Source organism: Bombyx mori, chromosome 13, assembly GCF_030269925.1.
Source record: "Bombyx mori chromosome 13, ASM3026992v2".
In the NCBI taxonomy this organism is placed as follows: Eukaryota; Metazoa; Arthropoda; class Insecta; order Lepidoptera; family Bombycidae; genus Bombyx; species Bombyx mori.
In genome coordinates, this window is record NC_085119.1 from 4,698,601 (window position 1) to 4,721,579 (window position 22,979).

The 22,979-nt window shown below is 35.5% G+C and overlaps 1 protein-coding gene and 1 long non-coding RNA gene across 5 annotated transcripts in view; one reads left to right on the forward strand and one right to left on the reverse strand.

The window, feature by feature from the left end:
* LOC101744227 (uncharacterized) overlaps window positions 1-21,174 on the reverse strand; it is a 69,635-nt gene extending 48,461 nt beyond the window's left edge. For 2 of the 4 annotated variants that reach the window (XM_062671739.1, XM_062671738.1), the window contains exons 1-2: window positions 20,920-21,174; window positions 217-315 (exon numbers count right to left, since the gene is read on the reverse strand). In XM_062671739.1, coding sequence (XP_062527723.1) covers window positions 217-315 — 99 coding nt within the window. In that variant the 5' untranslated portion in view covers window positions 20,920-21,174. Of the gene's footprint in view, window positions 1-216; window positions 316-4,596; window positions 4,759-20,919 lie in introns of those variants that run through there. The other 2 variants (XM_004927909.5, XM_062671737.1) reach the window with 1 other exon arrangement.
* Window positions 20,763-21,278, forward strand: LOC134199955 (uncharacterized). The gene is made up of 3 exons (XR_009974651.1): window positions 20,763-20,901; window positions 20,978-21,025; window positions 21,142-21,278. It is a non-coding gene; the product is annotated as an uncharacterized LOC134199955 (long non-coding RNA).
* Window positions 21,279-22,979: the final 1,701 nt, after the last annotated feature.

The following is a 22,979-nucleotide window of genomic DNA, read 5'->3' on the forward strand; positions in this document are numbered from 1 at the left end:
GAGGTAATATGATTTCATTTCCCTTCTTTTCTTTTAAGAGACTGTTATATTTAAATTAGAGGAAATAGACGTAATGCTTGCGTTAATGTTGATTTGAAATCTCTCTCTCTCTCTCTCTCTCTCTCTCTCTCTCTCTCTCTCTCTCTCTCTCTCTCTTCTCTTTCTCTCTCACTCTCTCTCTTCTAATGTACTAGATGGAATAGTGATTATACTCACTAATGTGTAAAGAGCGCTGGCATAGGCCGCGTGCTTGACGTGTAGAGCGCGACAGCATGACAGCGTTGTGTCCTGCTCGTGTGCAGTCCAGGCTTTCATCTGAAACAAAATAATACTGATTCAACCCGCACATACATTTATTGTTTTAAACATCGTAACCGGCTTTGTTTTAATTAAAAACTTGAATTCGATGGAACGAATCCAGATCTCACAACAACGGTATTAATTGAAATTTTATTAAAAGGGATTAAGTATTGTAATGGCGATCGAAATTTTCTATGAGTACCCTCGGCAATGACCAATTTTAATTACGGGGAATAAAAACGTGTAATAAAGTCAAAAAAGAAAATATTATTATGTAGATGGTTGAGTAGCGCATATTTGAAACCCCAAATCCTCCTTCTTGTCTATTTTTGGCCACAAATTTTTCGTGGGTAGTGTTATAAATATAGGGTGTATATTTTTTTTGTTTAGATGGGTGAACGACCTTATGACTCACTTGGTGTAAAGTTGTTTGGGGACGCCATTGATATCACAACGTGAATTCCGCTACATATAGTTCAAAAGCTGCCAAACCTTTTAAACGGGAACGCATGACTGCTTCGCGGCACAAATAGACAAGATGTTGGTACCTAGCGATGCGGGCTTACAACTAATCCTAACAAATTATCATTATGGAAATTTTATTTTTGATAACACGATGTTTTCATGGTAGGACGTCTTGCGAATCCGCACGTGTAGGTATCGACACCCTGCCTATTTCTGCCATGAAGCTGTAATGTGTTTCGGTTTGTGCAGCCGTTGTGCCATGAAAAATAAGACCTTAAAACCATGCCTCGAGGTGGGTGGCGGCATTTACGTTGTAGATGTATATGTACTCCGGTAACCACTTAACATCAGGTGGACCGTGAGCTCGTCCACCCATCGAATCAATAAAAAAAGAAGTCAAGCATATATCCCCTTAAAAAAATCGGTACTTAGCTGCGTGACATAACGCCGGCACAGCCGCTCGATACGACAACACCAGTCGTCCTATCTAGGCCACGACAATTTTTGCCTCTTGTATACGTTAACGAAAAAAAAAAAAAACATGCATTAAGTCAAATTGTGTCGATTTAGACGTCTTCAAAGATTTCAATTCGGGGCGCTTTTTTATTCAGTTCAACCATAGCGATTACGATAAAAAAAAATGTCAAAGTTACATGGGCTCCGACATCATATAGAAAATTCCAATAAACGTCTAACGCTACTTCTGTTCGCGTGACGAAAATTACACTCCCAAATGAAATTACAACTATGATGAATTGAGTTGGCAAGAGACACATGGAATTATTTCATAGTGTGCTTACGAGACAGACCGATGCTTAAGAGCACAGCGTGTGGTGTCACAAACAACCTGTTTTCCATGAGTATTGTGTTTTGAAACGTTACGATTGTTTCGACGAATGACATAAACTGATATTCATCTATATATAAATGAATTGCTGTTCGTTAGTCTCGCTAAAACTCGAGAACAGCTGGACCGATTTGGCTAATTTTGGTCTTCAATGATTTGTGGAAGTCCAGAGAAGGTTTAAAAGGTAGATAAATATGAAAAAGCTCTGAATTAAATAAAAACAACAATTTTGTTTTTATTTTGATGTGTCCCCCGTCGGACGGATTCCTTTTAATTGTTTTAAGTTTATATTATACAAAAGTTTAGGTCTTTTATTTATCGATTGTAGCACTTCGAAGTCTGCCGGGTCAGCTAGTACTGAATAAATATTAGAGTTATGCTAGGAATAAATAATTTATTCGTAGGAGTTATGTACATTATTTATCAGAATTAAAAGAACAAGGCGCATCCTCAGCGCCGGGAGCGCAGGACTCGTCATTATATTGAATCTTGGGGAGAAGATATGCACAGCTATCGATTTATGGGGGCTTGTAATAATGTTTAATATAATACACGAATTAAACAATTTTTAAAGGATTAATTTCGCGTTTTTCATTGCCATCATTTTGTTTCCAATGTCGATTACTTTACAGATTTTCGTGGTCACGGACGATTTGGTACTATCTTGTTAGCGTAGAGACCAACATTCTGCCTATTTCGGCCGGCAAATAGGCTTTCCATTTTGATGAGTGGGTCGGTCGTAATATACACAATTAATAATTGAGATTTTAGCTATACTTTTAATGTATAACTTCAATAAATCCACCACACAAGATAGGCCGCAAGCACATTGATCCGCATATGCCGTAAAAATACATTATTTGTTGAAATAGTTACCAAATAACATTCACGCATATAGTACAGTTAAGCCTCACGTGAGTGTTAGCCATTAATTTCTGTTTTTCAATCATTAATCACATAACTGTACAATCACTCGGAAGTGGTATACATTTTTTAAACAATTGTCTTATGGGTTATTATCAGAGATTTGACATTTCTGGTTTATATAGCATAGGATATAGGATAGGCCAGAACTCATTTAATAATAGTCGATAGTGTACAGAGCCGCGAAAAAGGAAACGTAATAATGAGCATTCAAACTAAGTCAGGATTACTGAAATGATGTATCGAGCTGATTACGAGAAAAAGTATACATAGTTAATCACAACTCTTATCTATTATCATTGATTGATATCTGTGTTTACTTTGTAACTTACTGGGTGACTTTCAAATATGAACTGCGATGAAAGATATTTTGGTCTACAAATGCTTTTAATTTCGATAAACGATTATGTTTTTTTTTTGTGGACCCTTTTTAGCCTTTCAACAAGATCCGAGAAAAAGTTCAGTTACTCTTTCATTAAGTAGTAAAGTTAATAAGTTAGTGATTACCTATATAGTATATTTTATGATACTTTTTGGGTATGAAGCTCTCTTTCGCGGTCTCTTCGTATTATTTCGATTATTGTAGTTTTAATAATACATTTGTGTTTTGTTATTGCTTACATGGGTGGACGAGTTCACAGCCCACTTGGTGTTGTGGTTACTGGAGCCCATAGACACCTATAACGTAAATGCGCCACCCACCTTGAGACATAAGTTCTAAGGTCTCAAGTATAGTTGCAACGGTTGCCCCACCCTTCAAATCGAAACGCATTGCTGCTTCACGCCAGAAATAGGCAGGTTGGTGGTATCTACCCATGCGGGTTCACAAGAGGTCTTACCACCAGTAATTACGCAAATTTAAATTTTACGGGTTTGGTTTTTATTACACGATGTTATTCTTTCACCGTGTAAGTCAATAGTGAACTTTTGTTGAGTACGTATTTCATTAGAAAAATTGGTACCCGCCTGGGATTCGAACACCGGTGCATCGCTCAACCTTTTAACCCTTTAGGTCACGACGACTTCTGCTGCTTAAAAAAGATACTCATTTAAAACAGCCTTTCGTTTAGTCAGTTTGTTAGTCAGTTTAGTCAGACAAACTTTAACTTTCTTTTGGAAAATCCAATTGAAATAAATTTGACATTCAATAACTTTTATTATACTCGTATACATGAGATTGAAGCTGAAATAAATATTCAATTTATTTCACTATACACTTGATTGTTGTAATGCCACATTTTATTTAAAGCCCTCTGAAATCAGTGAGGGATATGGCTTGGTCAGCTTTGAGATATATTGTATTCTAGATTTTAATTCGAATAGCAATAAAACACAGTTTTTTTTTTTTTTTTCGATTATGAATGCCTGCGAATTTATTTATATTTTCTTTTAACCAACAAAACACACTGTAGTGGACATGTCTATTAAACTATAATTATATATAATATAGTGTAGTAGAGAGATACTGTTAAAAAAATGTATACTCTGTGAAACCTAATCACTGTGAAAAAACTATTGAATATCTTAAACGTCCTCTGTTTAGGCACATAAAATAGTTACATAAAATGTTTATTTATGTATTTTTATTTTTTATTTCTTTCAATACGTATAAACAAAGCTTAGCATACTTTAAACTGCATTTATTAATAAAATACAGGACATTTGATTTCACAAAAAAAACAATTTTGTTTTCATTTCATGAGGGAACAATTATCCGATGCGGTAAGAATAGCAATTCTAATGTAATTGCGACTTCGACATGACTTATGATAGTTGTATTTTTTTCCAATAATTGATTCCAATTCTAGTACTATATTCATGGTATTTTTAAATGTTTTTAAATTAATTCGTAAAAATAAATAATTAGAAAAAGATGTCTCACAAAAAAAAGTTAGCATGATCTCCTTCTTTGAGTTTGGTCAACATTATGGCTTATTAAATTGTATGAATGTCAGCTAATCTCGGAAAAACAAATAAACCAATTTCTCTATTATTAAAAACTGCATACATACTTTTCTAATTAAAACTAGGAACTAAAGATTACTCTATTTAAATATCACCTTTAATTTAGTGTTCTACACCAGCCACCGATTTTGAATAAAACTGCATGATTTTAAAAAAAAAACAAGTTTTACACAACATTTGAGACGTAATTTTTCATTAAATTTTCTTTTGAAAGAAAAGACGTCCGCTCGTAGGCGGCGACGCGCGAAGACTGAGCTAGTTTTCAATATGTGCCCACTACGAAGACCGTAGCGAATTGTTCGTAGATTCTACTACGGAATACTTATTTGAACGAAATATGATTCGGACATAAAGGTCAAGTATTCATTACTGGAAATTACTAGTGATGCTACTAGATATTACACTTATTAGAAAATTTCAAGTTCATACGGTATAAATGCCTTAGACTTGGTCATATTTAATAGTATATATTATTTAATATTTCACATTCATACTCGGATATATCATATTATAATCTAATGTCGGAAGTAATTGCTAGTTTCATCGGTAAATTGGAGTAAATTCAGTATCGATTCATTGTTATTAATTGGCTATGATAGACGCCTATTAGATTGTTGTAGATAGTCAGAAGAACTTATTTATGCTGGACAGTCAATCAGATTACTGGCGCTAGGACCTCTTGTGAGTCCGCGCGAGTGGGTACAACCATCCTGCCTATTTCTGCCGTGAAGCAATAATGCGTTTCGGTTTGAAGGGTGGGGCAGCCATTGTAACTTATTTGTGACCTCAGAACTTATATCTCAAGGTGGGTGGCGCATTTACGTTATGGATGTCTATGGGCTCCAGTAACCACAACACCAAGTGGGCTGTGAGCTCGATATTTTCATGATAAGCTTACATTTATACAAGTTCCGAACAATAATAAAATTCGGAGCGTCGGTCTACCGAGCAATTTCATCCGCTCGGTAGAAGTTATTCCCTTTGTCGTTTATCCAGAAAAACCAAGGTCTCGAATTGAGAAGCCTTTTTTTTTTATTGTTTAGATGGGTGGACGAGCTCACAGTCCACCCGGTGTTAAGTGGTTATTGGAGCCCATGGACATCTACAACGTAAATGCGCCACCCACCTTGAGATATAAGTTCTAAGGTATCAGTATAGTTACCACGGCTGCCCTACCCTTCAAACCCAAACGCATTGCTGCTTCACGGCAGATATAGGCAGGGCGGTGGTACCCGTGCGGACTCACAAAAGGTCCTACCACCAGTAGTTCTTTTTCATTCGAAGTCGGTTAAAGTATTAGTTTATGGTAATCAACAAAATCGAAAACTTCTCTCTGTCATTAGAGACTTAGTCAAAACTCCGTCGTAATAAAATCGAATATCGAAATTGACTTCGGATTACTTTAAAATTCAGTGAATAAAATATTCATTGATTCGTTTATCTTTCGGAACGTTCGAATCTGCTTTATGAATCGTTCGAAGTTAGTTGAGCCGAGTCTGAACTTTAGAACAAAATTCTAGTAAATCAATGAAATTCCGAAGCTAATTTGCTTGCGTGCGTTGGGAGTCCTCGTGAATTGCAACCCATTCTGTATCCTGTCATTGGGAGGTTTGTGCCCTTAAGTCACTACGCTGGGCATGCGGGTTGGCAACTAGGAAGTTTAACGTCGTACCCAGGAACAGGAGCGTGGGGCGTCCTCCAACCAGGTGGACCGACGACTTAGTGCGCACGGCGGGAAGTCGTTGGATGCGGAAGGCGGAGGACCGCATTTTGTGGAAGGCATTGGGGAAGGCCTATGTCCAACAGTGGGCAGATAAAGGCTGATGATGATGAATTGCAACTATATTGCATGTTTACGAATTGCGGTAATCTATATATTAATACGTGAAGCAAAACTTTGTACACATTTTTACGAAAATCGCGTGATCGGAGGAGTATGAAATTTCTCACACTTATAGAGAATATAGAGAAGGAGTGCAGAATGTTAATTTTTTTTTTAATTACGCATACAAATTACATCAATAAAAAAGACATTACGCACGCTACCATGTATTTGACACACACACGCATATATACTCTTTTGTTTATTGTAAAAGTCTGTGGTCTAACTGAGAATAGATTAATACCGTTTGTTTTTAATATTATTTGCCTATAGTGGCTAAAACTGTGATTAAAGAAGTATAGTTTTTGACAATAGAACCATAATAATGTTCAAACGTATAACTATAATAAATATTTATGGTCCTAGTACTTCGGAATGAACACACCAATAAGTTCTAAGTGTGAGGTAGAGTGGCTGGAAAATATTTGCTCCGCGTCAAACCTGTCACCTTGACCGTAGCTTGACTCGGGTGTGTCTCATCTGCGGGTTGGATCCTAATTTACGAGTGGGCGACATTGGCGATTACATACGCAAAAGAGCCTTGCTAACGATGGTATCTGTAGATAGATAGATGGTATCTGTATCGGGAGAAGTATCAAAATAGACTTCACACGTTTTTCTAAATGTAACGATTTAGCGAAGACCAGAACTTATATAATGGGAAATGAGAAAGAGAGTGAGAGAAGAGAGAAAATACTTTATTACACACCAAAACACAATTAACATCAGAAAACAGTCAACAAGCAAATACATTTGTACAATAGGCGGTGATGATTATCTAGATAAATACATTACCTTAAAATACAATTACAAAATTCATCTTAGCGCTGTATAAGAGATAAAGTGTAAATGACACGAAAATTACACAAAATACTCCAAGGATCGAAGAGGCGGTCACTTGTTTTATCCAGTTCATAAAAATTAAAATTAAAATGAGCTTACGACTGATTTAGTAATGACGATTGGTCTTTAATTATTCGCTTTATGCAGTAATGCAACAAAATTATGCAGCTCTTCATATTTGATAGAATTGTGGAAAACCCAATAAATAATATTATTATGGTACAGTTGCGATGTGGCGACGTAAGATGTCCAATATAATTTAGCTTCCCGGAGCATTTGGTTCTTTAAATACCTCCAGCTACAAACTTTTATAAATGACATTAAACGTTCCGGAATACAGGGCGGTACAAGCGTTCTTATTACTAAAGCTATTTCCTCGCTATGAGCTGCTTTATTCACTTGGTAGTCCCTGTGGCGGGTAGCTATCATGCAACGCAAGATATTTGACAGATGCCTGAATCTCGTTCACGGCATTTTCAAGATAAACTTGCATATATAGAAGTTTCGAACAACGACATTCGGACCGTCGGTCTACCGAGCAATATCACCAGTGTGACCGTTTTTAGGATATTCAGTACCAAATTGGTATAATTTAAGCTCCGTAAAACTAATTTAGTTTTTTTTTGTATCCTTTCATATTCTGGTATTTTTTGGTACATTTTTAAACTTTCAATATTTTTAAACACATTACTGATATATTTTTGGGGTGGGCGGACAATACTGATTTCCATTCTTTCGTATTTCGTTCACATAATTTTGTCTTTGTCTGATGTTTACCGCAACTGTATCATTTTGTCTCTTTCGAACGGTTAATGCAAATTGTTAACGCCTTTGTCGTATCTTCATGTCGTCTATAATCCATATTAAGCTAACTACTCTGTAATTTAAATATAATCTGTCTCTTGAAATTTTTTACGGGGGAGTAATCTCCGCTTCTTTACCTACCTTCTTCATTCAATTTAACCAACTTTCTTGCTTCTTTACATACTTCATTTAATTTATCAAAAATACAAAACTAAACATCTCTAAACAAGTTATTGTACAAATATAAAATAAAGCCTCGTAACAGAAAAGAACGGAATTTCATTGTATCATCAGATACACTAACAAAACCGCGAACCGTGCTTTAGCTCCCGGGAATTGTTGGAACTTAAAAAAATATTTCGAGCAATAAGTATAAAAGGGACTACAGATTTTGTTGTTAGTCATTAGTAATCCCCAAAAACATACACATAATGTTCTTCAAAGAGCTTCAAACTTTTTTCTCTGTGTACCATTATTTCCAAATGGAGGGGAACACAGGTTTCAAATGCGTTTTATTATATCGTGGTTAGTGAATAAGTTTAATTTGTTTGGCCTCTTGTTTTTGACAAAAAATTCACTGCATGCATAACAGAAGCTACCTCTAAACTGAGTGATGCATGAGATCGCCTTCTAGGGAAGCTAAGCACTGAAGTTTTATACTTTTTCTTGAAATGATATGATCACAAAATCTTTAGTATTGGAAATGTCGGAAAAGGAAGGGAATGAAAAAAACTATACTATAAATATTCTTGTCCAGACAGACTAAGTGATTTATCGAAGCAGAGACTAAGCCGCTGAGGTTACAGACTTCAAATTAAGGAAATTGATACATCTTATATTATAAGGATATATTATAATAATAATAATACTAACACTCACACAAACCGATTACACACATAGGCACAATCAGGTAGCTCACATAGTTCACCAAAGGTTAGCTCTGAAATATAAATTATTAGAAAGCACACTGAAACCATATTACCAATACACCCCAAAACCTGTGCTGGAGGGCGCCACGCACAAGATGTACTTCGGCAGAGCCATAATAACTGACAAAAGTATACACAATAATAGGCCAGATATAACTCTAATTGATAAAATAAATAAAGTAGTGCATATAATAGACATAGCAGTTCCTAACACCAATAATATACAGAAATCAATAGCTGAAAAAGTAAATAAATATACAGAATTAAAGGAAGAAATTTTAAGAATCTGGAAAATGAACAAAGCCTACATTGTACCTCTGGTGCTATCCAGTACAGGCGTTATACCTAAACACCTACTCCAATCTTTAAAAATATTAGACATAGCAGAAAACGCGTACATGACCATACAAAAAGCCGCAATATTAAACACATGCCGTATAGTCCGTCAATTCATGCAGGAAGACTTAAATATTCTGCAAGTAGAAAATGAAGCTCACTTGGCATAGGCCCGTGATCTTCATTATACCGAAATATCTTAAGTATTTCGAGAAACACAATACAAGAATAATAATAATAATAATTTATTTATTTCTCTCTTAGAGGTATAGTGCGAATACAAATGGAAATTACCTTATAATTTATTTTGTAAGCCTTTGAAAGAGCTGAAGTCTGTACTAGGTTCAAAAACCTGTATTACTGATCTCCAGGCTCCCTCCTTCTTAAGATAGATTAGGTTAGGTTAAGTCGTGAACAGATGCTGCGGACTAGTGTTGAGAGATCATTAGGTGTTATCATTTAAGGTCATTATGTGTGTGTGTGTGTGTGTGTGTGTGATTATAAGCAACGACTTTTGGCAATTCTACCCTAATGGAAGTAAAATAAGGAATGAACGCTTGTATGAAATGGTTATCATTTTCATTCATTCTCAAAGGGAGAAATAGCATTTCCTGTAATGGAATTTATGGCTTAAAAAAAACGTACACGTAATTTTATTTTGTATACGTGTTCGAATTTTGTCGTTTTTAAAGGAAGAAGCCCGACGTTTTATATTAAAGCTTCCCATTTAAAGCTTAGGAAGGCTTAGGCTTATCAGTAATATTATACATATCGACGCGTGAAAGGCAAACGTGACTAAGCGACAATAACTCTGCTTTATACATAAATGATAGGTAATAACCATATTCGATGCGCAAAAAAAATATATTTCTAGGTCTATTAAAATCAATTCAATCCACAGCTATATTCGTTAAAATATAATTTTTTTCAGGTATTTGAACTTTAAATTAGTCTACTGTAAAGTTCACGCATTTTTTTTTTTTAAAACAATCACGCCACATTAACTGGTCCCGTGGTAAGTTCGTAAAGAACTTGTGTTACAGGTACCAGATAACGGAAATAAATGTAAGATTTTTATTATACACATACATATATTTAATATACATCCTTGTCTCTTAGTCACGTTTGCTTTTCAAGCGTCGATATATAATTACTGTATAATACTTTCAGCACATTTGTACAATATCTTCATTCGCTCCTGCTACTCTGGGATGGATCGATATTTTAACATTTTACGCTCAAAACGCTAACAAACTGCAATTTAGTTCGCTTTTATTGAAAATGCATAAACGATACAAGAACAATTACTTAGAGATCATGAATAAGAAACATCTTTAAAAAAGATACTGACTCTGAATAAACAAGATTAACCACAAATATTACTTAGACGCAGGCATACGACTCGCGAAAATCTAATCAAATATATGAATACATTTTTTTTTATTCTCATCCACAACACGACCTTGGCATTCAAACTCGTAGTAAAATTATGTCCACGATCTGAATCTGAGAACATTATTTGAATATATATTAGTTTGGTTTATGAATGAAATCATTTACTCAAGGGATGGATGTTTTGAATATTTCATTAAAACTTCGTCTTACGATGACGTATATCTCTGGAGCCCAGGACTCATATTGTATTGAATCCTCCTTCCTTAAGAGCAATGTAGGTTCGTCTGCTGAGACAAGAAAAACACTGGATTTTTTTGATTCTGAATGAACGTTTACCCGTTTTGACGAACTTCGTCTTTTTTCATTTTTCAACTTTTTCATTTTGTTTCATGATTCTTCATTTTATGTAAATCCAACATCACCTTTAGAGTCATCGACAAAGAAAGATCTTCCACTTAGCACTTGAGTTTGATCGATAGAATGTTTTTCTTCAGAACTTTTATTTATATCATCATCATCATCATCATAGTCAGTTACTCCTGGCAGAGCAATTGTGGTTATGAGGAAACCTTGTTTATTGTAGCCTTCACAGCTATTCTCCATAATTCACAAACTGAGGCTTGGCGTACGCACTCGTTATGTGGGGTTTTTATAAGGTTTTTTACATGATCGGTCAGGTGCATGGGGTTCGAGGTCTTTTACCACTGACTCTACCCTGAGCAACAAGTTTCTCGTTAGACTCTGCTGGCCATCACGATACGTGTCCACAATATCGGATAGTCCTGGACCGCATTGTTGACGACAACCTTTGAGAGCTGTTAAGTTCCTTTAAGATTGTATTTAGGTATTGCTTTTTTTTTATTGCCCTTGTAGGCAGACGAGCATACGGCCCACCTGATGGTGAGTAGTTACCGTCGCCCATGGACTTCAGCAATGCCAGGGGCAGATCCAAGCCGCTGCTTACCGCTTAATACTCTCCACAAGCCTCGTTTGAAGAAGGACATGTCATAGCGCTCGGGAAACACCGTGGAGGGGAGCATGCAAAGATATTTCGAAAATGCCATTAGTGCGATTCAAATATATGTTAAATATCTTGTGTTCTATAATACAAGCTACTACCGCACACCTATAGAAGCAATTAAAAACTCTTTTTCAATTTAATATTGAAACATTCCAATGAACAGTTTATCAATAGTTATACTGCATAAACATTTCTTAAACGTCATACAATAAATAAGTATCATCTGAAATATATTGCTGAGCTTCAGGTGTCACAGATAGCAACATTGTAAGAAAATCTCGGATCTCCATTTTCCTAAATAGACGAAGTAAGTCGGAAGATTTTTTCCAAACACGACAAAAATTTATGAATTTCAGACAACATACGGACTCTGAACTTCGATCAATAATCGAAGACTCTGAAAGACTGCCGCTTGATCTGTTTGTTGAGTTTAACCACACCAATCCCGAACGTGTGAAGACGTAAATTTCTAAGTATATTACATTCGGACGACCATTTACCTGATAGAAAAACTTTTTACTTCCCAAAAATCAGTAGAGATCGTGTATAGCGCCAACTAGTTTATCGCATGAGCTCCCAAACTAATAGTGACTAATAGTGTGTACGCGATAAGGTTATCGTGTTTTTTGCAAAGTTTCCTGAAGCCCATTTAAATGGTTTTCTGTTCCACTAGCCGCTCACATACTATTTTTTATTGCTTAGATGGATGGATTAGCTCACAGCCCATCTGGTGTTAAGTAGTTACCGGAGCCTATAGACATCTACAAAGCAAATGCCGCCACCCACCTTGAGATATCAGTTCTAAGGTCTTACAGCCGCCGCCCCACCCTGCAAACCGAAACGCATTACTGCTTCACGGCAGAAATAGTCCGCACCCTACTCGTGCGGATTCACAAGAGGTTATACTCAGCTATAGTTATATATTATATATACCTAGTCTTGCCATAAATACTGAGACAAAGGAAAAAAAAATTCTATTGCAAATAACATTTATTACTTTTACAGTGTGTTAGTTTAATACATAAATATAAAACAATTTAAAGTATAAAAAGTTTATTCGAAGTGGTCTCCATTGGCGGCAATACAGTCCTTTGAACGTTGAGGCCAGTTATCAATAGAAGCACGCACTCTTTCCATGAGAAAAATTTTCACTGCCAATATTGTACAATGTATTGGCGCCAAAATGAGAAAACTCAATGAGCAATGATATAAAAATGACAGATTCCAAATTCAAATATAATATTTTGTTTATTTTTAATTGTAACAGTATTTATGACCAGACTAAGTATATGAAAAAACAATTAAACAATTTGGATTTTGTTTTTTAATTTATTACGAACTGTTATAGGGATTTGGCCGAAGGCCTTTTTAAAAAATGAAATTAAGGAAAAATAGGTTTATTTAATTAAATTACAATAAATTGGGCTCAATTTAGGGCAAGTGTCACGCGCGCGGATGATGGTTTCAAACTGACTTGAATTATACGAGTAATTATAAAGAGATTATAAAACTGCTGACTTTGTGATTTGTAATGGGGTTCCTTAGCACTATTGTATACGGGAACCATTTATAACAGCCCCGGGGCCGAGAGTAAACTTACCCCAAAAGGGTTAAGTTTAGGAAAAAGATGTACGGAGTTTTGGCACACTAAGGGAGACGGCGGCGACTTCCGATAATTCTTCGGTTTTTTCAATATTTAATTTAGTTTTGAATTTTAAAAGACGGTGACAAGTGCCCGATTTTACAACATTATAAAAAAGAGCTAAAATAAAAATAATAACTATAATAGAAATAATTATGGTTGTATATGAATAATATTCGCCGTATAGAACAATATGCGGCTTTTCATTAATCGTATCTAAACTTTTTATAATATTATTTATCTGTGTATGTTGTTGGGAGGTGATAGAATCAAGGTTAAAATTAGATAAATTTAATAAAGGCAATTTAGTTTTGTATAGAGTTACAGAATTACAGCAAGAGTCGTTTAAAAGGTTGAAATTTACAATAATTGGTTGAAATTTTATTATCTTTGAATATTTTGGTATTAACCTTGAATCTTTATAAAATGCTACACAATGTATGGGAAGGTTAATGATGCCTGTACCTACTATTATTATCTCTGTACTGGGTTGGTCTTGACAATCTATGGAGAGTTTATAAGGTTCTGTAATTACAAAGACCCACCTATTATTGGACAGTGGTTGCAAAATATCTAAATGACCTCCCAGAAAATTAGTTTTACAAACATTAGGTACAGAGTTTAAGGCTTTAGAAATAATTTCCGATTCGCAGATCGGGGATCTAGAACTGGAATAGGCATCTATGTTTTCACAAATGTAGTTTAAATTATATATTACCTTACAACTAATTAAACTATTCAACTTACAATAATGATTTCTATTTCTAGTGATGGCGATATATTTAGTTGATGGAATGATAGTTGCGTATGTTTTGTTAGAAATAATGACTGGATATGGAATACTATGGTATAAGTGATAATCTTTTGAATCGACAAGTGGTACTTTTAGAACAAATACAATTTTATTGTTATTATAATAGGTAGCGATTTCAGATACATTCATTAGTGTATAAATATTATCTAATGACAAACTTATGGGGAATTGGTGATAATCAGCCAAAAATCTATAATTGTCTACAAGCTCTGAAAACAATTGTTTCGGGGTTATTATAGACGGATATAAAATATTTGACTTGCTGAACATAATTGCGTTAATAATATCTTGTAATTTAAACGATAGTGTTAACAAACTGCTCTCTAGAACGTTCAATATTTCGTTAAGTTTTGACCTTTGAAGTAGATTGTCGGAAAGTAATGTGGAATTTTGTTGTGCATGCATTAGAGTATCAATTGCACTGTTTAGCTGTTGTTCATTGATATTGATTTTATTTAAAGTATCTTTAAAAGAAGAGATGGTTGATGTAGTTACCAAAATATTTTGTTTGATTAATTTAGATAATTTAGTTTGGTCTTTTTCTATAACTTGAATGGCATTACTATAACGTATGGCATCGTTTTCGTCCATTGTACCGAACAGATGTTTGGACAAAGTACCGACTCCACCAAACCAGGCCGACCTTTTAGTTCTAATTTCGATTAAGTGTGATATTGATTCAAAGTCGCGAACTATGTCATTATATCTTATTGATAACGGCTGGTGTAAGTTTAAACATTCGACATTGGAGTAGAGAGCACTTTGCCTACACAGAAATTTTGAACTGCCTATCACACCGTTCAGATTTATAATGTGTGGTTGTATGTAAGAAATATCTACAGGAACTATTACACTAAGATGTCCGTCTATTATTTTGAGTGACCCGATAGGGTCAAAGTATATACCAGATGTATTCATTGAGGGTTCAATGAATGTTTCGTGTGCTGAAGACAAGGAACTGTAAAGGAATAATAACTATACTAAATCTTAATATACGTATCTTACTATAGTTATGTATTAAATATAGTTAGTTATCTATTAAACACTTATTAAACATATATAATAATAATTTCATGCATTACATCGGCGTGCTAGTTTTATTTCATCATAGTGATGAATTACATGACGCCTATTTATTAATAAGGTTAAACTATTCCTACCGTTTAATTTAATTATTTTATAAGGACCCTTCCAGATAGGTGAAAGAGCCTTGCGCATTCTGAGGTGATTTTTCAAATAAACGTAGTCGCCAATATGACAAGTTACTGGGCGAGTGTGGGCGTCGTAGCGGGCCTTGGAAGACTCTTTAGATTTCAGTGTATGTTTAGTAGCTTGTTCTCTAGTGACTTTAAGGCGATGTTGCAGCATTCGAATATAATCAGGGTAAGTTGCATTTGGAGCTGGTTCATAAATGGAGTTTGGAAGAACGGGTTTGTGACCGAAAATTAACTCGTAAGGCGTATAATTTGTTGTTGAATGGGTTGCAGTATTATATGCCAACATGGCTGTATATACATATCTTGGCCAGTTGTCCTGGTTTTCGGATACGTAGGATTTCAAATACTCTTTCAATGTAGAGTGGCTCCTTTCTAATGCACCTTGCGTCTGTGGGTGATAGGGAGACGACCAGAGCTGTTTAATTTTTAAGAATTTGCATGTTTCTTTAAACATTTCAGAAGTAAAATTTGAACCCTGGTCGGTTAAGATGGTTTTGGGAATGCCAAATAAGGAAATAAAGTGAATCAGACAATCGCTGGTTTCTTCAGCGGTAGTACTGCGAATGGGATAAGCTACAGAATATTTAGTCAGATCGTCTTGAAGGGTAAGGATGTATTTAATTTTTGCTGTACCGGATTCGGGGAGAGGACCAACTATATCTAGGGACAATCTTTCGAAGGGAGCTGTTGAGGTGGTCGTTATCTGCATTGGTGCACGGTTGATTTTCCTGAGCGCTTTATTAGTTTGACATTGATTACAGTTTTTAACATAATTTTCTATTTCACTACGCATGTTCTTCCAATAGAATTGTTCCCGGATTTTATTGAACATTCTACTAGAACCGAGGTGTCCGGCGACAGGTAAGTCATGATTTTCGCGGAGAATTTTTTGGACTTCGGTAGGGCAAGGATAGTATATTTTATTCCTATAAATGTGTATTTGGATACCGGTATTATGGAATAAGTGAGCAAGTATGTTGTAGATTTTTATATAAATATGTTTATCGAACGGGTTCTTGAAGTCAGTGATGCTTATTTTATCGATAGTTTCATTCATGGTTATTAAATGGTTTCTAAGGGCTTTTAATGACTCAAAAATGTCACTGTAGGTGCAATTATCAAAGTGATGTACCTTTATAAATAGAAAGTAATAGTTTTTATCATTAAGTAAAAGGTTTTTGTAGGAAAGTAAGGTTTTCTCTGAATTCGTGAATGATTCTGAATCTGGTGAATTTAATAAGATTTCTTGAACATAGGGAATTGACTCATCTAAATCAAGGGATGCAGGTATTACGATAGTTTTGTGTTGGCTTTTTATTATACTATCATTATGTTCAAAAATGGCTGTATCGTATTTAAAGCTTGAAGGAGTTTTTAAGAATTTAGTATAGGTGTCGTCGAGATCAGGTAAGTTATGGGGGCTTATTAAAGTATTAGGTTGTTGTAGAATAGGAGCTTGACTACTAGAAGGTTGGGGTTCATTTTCTATTATTGGATTTTGATCAGTGATTTCAGGTACAATTTCTGGTTGGAGCAGAGTATCAGGTAAATTGTTAGGACTTGGACTTAGAGGCGTAAAATCAGGGACTTCGTCATTAAACGGACTGATGTCTAATGGACCCAGATCAATCAGTTCATTTTCATTTAAGTTTTCAGGATTTTCGGTATAGACAGGATTAACGGGATAACGAGATAGAGCGTCAGCTGCTGAATTTAATTTGCCTTTTCTATATATAATTTCGTATTCAAATTCTTGTAGTTGGAGACGCCAACGTTGTAGTTTGCTACTTGGATCAGTATGGTTAAATAGCCATTTTAGTGGACGATGATCTGTTACTATGATGAACTTACGACCAAATAAATACGGTCTAAAAGAATTGCAGCCCCAAACTATAGCTAGCAACTCCTTTTCGGTTGTGCTATAGTTAATTTCACATTTATTTAGTGTTCTGGATGCATAGGCTACAGGGCGGTCTTTACCTATAGGACCTTGCGAAAGGATAGCTGATATTGCATAGTTCGATGCATCGCAAGTAAGGTTGAATGGTTTAGTAAAATCTGGGTATATTAATACAGGAGAGGTAATGAGTTTATCTTTGAGCGTTTCGAAAGCTAATTGTTGTTCGTTGGTCCAAAGAAAAGATGCATCCTTTTTCAAGAGGGATGTGAGTGGTTTTGATAGTTTGGAGAACTCTGGGATAAAGCGTCTATAGTATGATATTAGTCCTAAAAAGGATTTAATGTCCTTGGGGGATTTTGGGATTGGAAACTCTTTAACGGATTTTATTTTATTAGGGTCTGGTTTTAGTCCTTCCTCGCTAATTATATGACCTAGGTAGCCGACTTCTTTTCGTAGAAATTCACATTTGTCTGGCTGTAATTTTAGGTTAAATTTACGTAGTCTATCGAATATTGCACCGAGGTTTTCAATGTGAGTTTTAAGGTCATGAGAATAAGACACAATATCGTCTAAATACACAAAACAGCGCTCACCTTGTAGGCCAGTGAGCACATTGTTCATTAAGCGCTGAAAAGTTGATGGGGCATTTTTTAGGCCAAAGGGCATCCTTGTAAATTCAAAGTGTCCTTGAGGGACACTAAACGCGGTTTTGCAAGCGTCTTTTTGATTCATTGTTATCTGATGAAAGCCAGAAGCGAGATCTAATGTTGTGAAGTACTTTGAGTTTCCTAATTGGTCAAGAATTTCGACAATGTTAGGTATGGGGTAAGTTTCACCAATAGTAATATCGTTAAGTTTCCTATAATCAATTACAATCCGCCATTTCTTTTGACCAGAGGCATCGGTCTTTTTTGGGACAATCCATATAGGCGAGGACCAAGAAGATAGAGAAGGTTGTATGATTTTTTGGTCGAGCATTTTTTGTATTTGTGAGTTTACTTCTTGTTTATGAATCTCAGGAAATCGATAGGATTTGACATTAATAGGTTGATCGGAAGAAGTTCTAATCTCATGTTGGATGGCGTCAGTCGAGGTGAGTAAGTCATCAGGGAGGTGAAATATATCAGAATATTTAGAGCACATATCGTAAAGGGCTTCACTTTCTTCGCTATTTAAGTGTGATACGCGTAATAATTTAAGGACATCATTAGTTCTATCTAAGCAGGTTTTAGTTGTGATTTGCGACTTACAGAGTTCATAGTCAACTGGAAGTAGAGTAAGTTGAAGTTTAGAATTTATAATAGCAGGTTTTTCAGAGGTATTTAAGACAGTAAGATTTACGCGATTGTTATTTTTTACCTTCACTAAGCAATTAGCAATATAAAGTGTATCACTTACGTGTTGATCAAGAATGAGACCTTCTCTTAGCTCAGGATTTGTAACTGAGCACTCAACAGTTACCTCTGAGCGAGGCGGAATTTGGTAAGTGGGATCCGTGAAATTGAGTTTAATTTTATTTTTATTTAAGTAGAGAATTTGGCGATTGTAATCTATAGAGCACTGAAAACGGGTGAGTAAATCTGTGCCTATTATTCCGTCATAGGGTAAATCTATTTTGTCTATTACGTGAAAAGTGAAAGGAATTGATTCTTTTCCAAATATAAGTTTAAGATCAAAACTACCCAAAGTAGGTACGGGGTCTTCCGTACTATCTATACCTTTTAATTTAATTATATTATTTATGAGATTTATGTGTGAAAATGATTGAATAGATGTTTTTTTTATGAGGCATACGGAGGATCCAGTGTCAACAAGGAAAGTAAGCGGCTTGAAGGATATAGATGTCGAAACAAGTACATGGGGTAAGGATATTTTACTAGAAATACAAGATAGTTCATAAATTTTACTTTCGTTTTGTTTTGTAATTGTATTTTCAATGATATTGCGTTTGTGTTTTGATATTGGATGAATGTAGACACTTGCTTGGGGCTGGTTACCCGTGTGGTCTTTGGAAATTGAATTACGGACACTTGTTTGGGGCTGGTTACCCGTGTGGTCTTTGGAAATTGAATTACGGACACTTGTTTGGGGCTGGTTACCCGTGTGGTCCTTGGAAATTGAATTATGGACACTTGTTTGGGGCTGGTTACCCGTGTGGTCCTTGGGAATTGAATTATGGACACTTGCTCGGGGCTGATTACCCATGTGGTCCTTGGATATAGAAAAGGTGTCTTTATCGTTACAGTTAGCTTGAAGTTGCGGTTTGGGCCTCACGAGACACCTTCGTGAGTCCCTTATTCGTTTAAATTCTGATTAAGATTATCTTGTGCATAATCTGTGCTAGATGATGGTTGCGGCTCGAAATCATCGTAGGTATAATTTTCGTCAACTAAACAGTTTACGCGAGCAGGATTAGGTTTAAAGTTTTCTTGAATTGGACGTTGTTGAAAATAGGGTTGAGGTATTTTGAATCGATTATTATTGTATTCACGTTTTTTACAGGTGTCGATTGTGTGGCCTTGGGTTTTGCAGTAACGACAGTACAGACCTTGGTTGCTTTGATTGTAAGGTCTCTGTATTTGAGGTTGAGGCCTAGGATTTCCGTTGAAGTTGGGAGGTTTGGAGATTTGGAAGGGTTTTGGGGACTGGCGTTGTGGCATGGAAGGGTTACGTTTGTTAAATAAATTTAATATTTTCTCCTCGGCAATTGCTAAATTAATAGCTTCGTTGAGGTTTAATGGATTTTTACCTCTGACTAAATTAGAAATTTCAGGCTTAAGGCCGAGTAAAAATGTATGAAGAGCTAAGTCTTCCATGGCTGCTACGCGGCCGCTAAACTCAGACTTCTTTTTATTGGATAAGGTTACTTCTGTTAATAATTTTGAGAGGCAAGTTTCTAGGCGTAGAGAAAATTGGCTGACGGGTTCACTAATGCCTTGACGGCATTCTTGCAAATCGGTTAATAAATGGGCGTAATGCTTTCTTTCCCCAAATTGTGTCTTTAGAAAATCACGTAACTGGTCCCAGCTACTGAATTCTTTTATTGAACAGGCTATTTCGGCTTTTCCCTCTAGTTGTGATAATATAAATTTAAAAAGAATTTCTTGTTGTGGTTCTGACGCTAATTCAATGGCATTACTACAGTTAGAAAGAAACGAATTTAATTTCTCGCGTGTTCCGTCAAATGGTTTAATAAATTTAAATAATATAGCAATCGTTACGTTATCGGTTTTTTCTAGTTTAAATTGAGACTCTTTTTGAGACATAGCTAAAAGTAATTAATACACACAAATGAAATAGAATAAAATATAGTGAACAATGATACTATACGGTGTAATAGGCAGCCACCTAAGTAACTTGATACACAGATAGCGTTGAGTAGTTAATGCAGGTGTGGTGAGTGACAAGTATAATTCTAAGAATTGACCCGTGAGAATATAATGTTAAAAACAATATTGGCAACTTATGATTAATATTATTAAAATTATTTTCTTTTATATTATTTCTAATTCTTCAATTCGTCAAACACAGATTTTCAGTCACGATGATTCACTTTAATTACGCACTTGATTATTTTCAACTGATATTGATATGCACTTTCACTATGGAGTAAATTGGTAAATAAATTCACTTACAGGATCACGCAGCAACAGAGGTATAGGAACATGACTGGTTCACCTTGTTTTCTTTCAGGAAACGCCACACGCCTTAGGACTCGCAGATTTTCCACAGGAACAACAGGTAGGTTTGATAATTATTTTCTTTTCAGGAGCGTAACGCGTAACAAGACGAAAGCAAGCTACTTTCGTTTTTAAATAATACGTTTTTCAGGAAACTGGTATATTTTATTTTTTCAGGGTCGAGACTAAGTGTTCGCCAGGATAATGCGGCGTATTTGAGCACGAAATTCTTCTTAATTATTGGAATTGAGATGGATATGAGTTTGATGCACTTCTTGACACTCGCGGCAAAGTCACTTTAGTTTTCACTTTTAGTTTTTCACTAATTAATGAGCCCGGACGGAGACGTCCCAGGGATACCTTAACCTTCGGTATCCCACCGCTGCCACCAAATTGTTATAGGGATTTGGCCGAAGGCCTTTTTAAAAAATGAAATTAAGGAAAAATAGGTTTATTTAATTAAATTACAATAAATTGGGCTCAATTTAGGGCAAGTGTCACGCGCGCGGATGATGGTTTCAAACTGACTTGAATTATACGAGTAATTATAAAGAGATTATAAAACTGCTGACTTTGTGATTTGTAATGGGGTTCCTTAGCACTATTGTATACGGGAACCATTTATAACAGAACGAAGTTTTACTGAATCAAGTATCAGCCTATAGCTGAAAGTACGACTTGACAACGATCGTTCACCCTGCTTAATAAACCCTAAATCTTTTATTCATTCTCTAGAATTTTAAACAAGAATATCCGTTCTCCTTAATGTTCAGCTTGAATATAAGCCCCAAGGACGTTCTTTGTCGAGAATGTTGTCCAGTGTCGGAAAATTTCGATTCAATGAAAATCGAATAAACACGTTATGAAATATTTATAAAGTATTCGGTTGAGCTCGGGTTTGTTTGAAGTTGGTACGGTTCAAATGTGATCAAGTTTTATCATGTTGGAGCATCATTGAACGTGTTCTTGTTTCTTTTGATACCGTTCATATATTTGCTGTATTATTTTTGCAAGGTTTTATTTATTTATTTTTCAGTTATGTTCCTAGTTACAATTTTGTGTACCTTAATATGTTATTGTCTAGTTTAAGCTTGTTACATTTTATAGATCTTACGGCAAGTAGCATTTTTATGTAGGTAATAGTTTCAAATTAAAAATATTTGTCTAAGAAAACTTACTCTTAACATATTGCCTATCTTAGATTTCTAATACTTCAAGAGAAAATAAAGCCTGTCTCGGGGTTGACTAGACTCTAGCTCGATAAAGCTCTGAAATTCTAGTTACTAAAAGATCTAAAAGAGCACCTTGAACAAGTTTCTTCAGAAAATATCTGTCCGTCATTGTCCCAATTGAGAAAAAAAGTTTTTGTTTGAAACTAGGTGCGGCGTGTATTCAGAATGACGTATGTATGTTGGCCAACTGTAGGTTTTTTAGTAGTCGAGCAGTAAGCCTTGCATTGCCAAATGATGATAACGATTCGCGCTTTGTTTTATAAGGATAGGAAGTGATGTAAGCACTATCTTTTTTTTTTATTGCTTATGTGCCCACCTGGTGTTAAGTGGTTACTGGAGCCAATAGACATCTACAACGTAAATGCGCCGCCCACCTTGAGATATAAGTTCTAAGGACTCAGCATAGTTAAAACGGCTGCCCCGCCCTTCAAACCGAAACGCATTACTGCTTCACGGCAGAAATCGGCGGGGTGGTTGTGCCTACCCATGCGGACTCACAAGAGGTCCTACCGCCTACCGGTAAGAATATTTGTTGTATAGCATCTGAAATTCTAGTTGTGAACAAGCTCCGATACCATAGGTAGAGTAGATAAATCTTCAATTTAATTGAGTGTTCGACCTTATGTTTTAAGGTGGGTGACAGCAGTTATATTGTAAAGTTAATGCGTTCTGACAACCCTTCATTGTTTTACCTTTAACCGTTATGTAAGTTTATAAGAAGGCACCAGTATCAAAGATACAGTAATATTGTATATAATAATAAGTATTAATACAGACATGTAA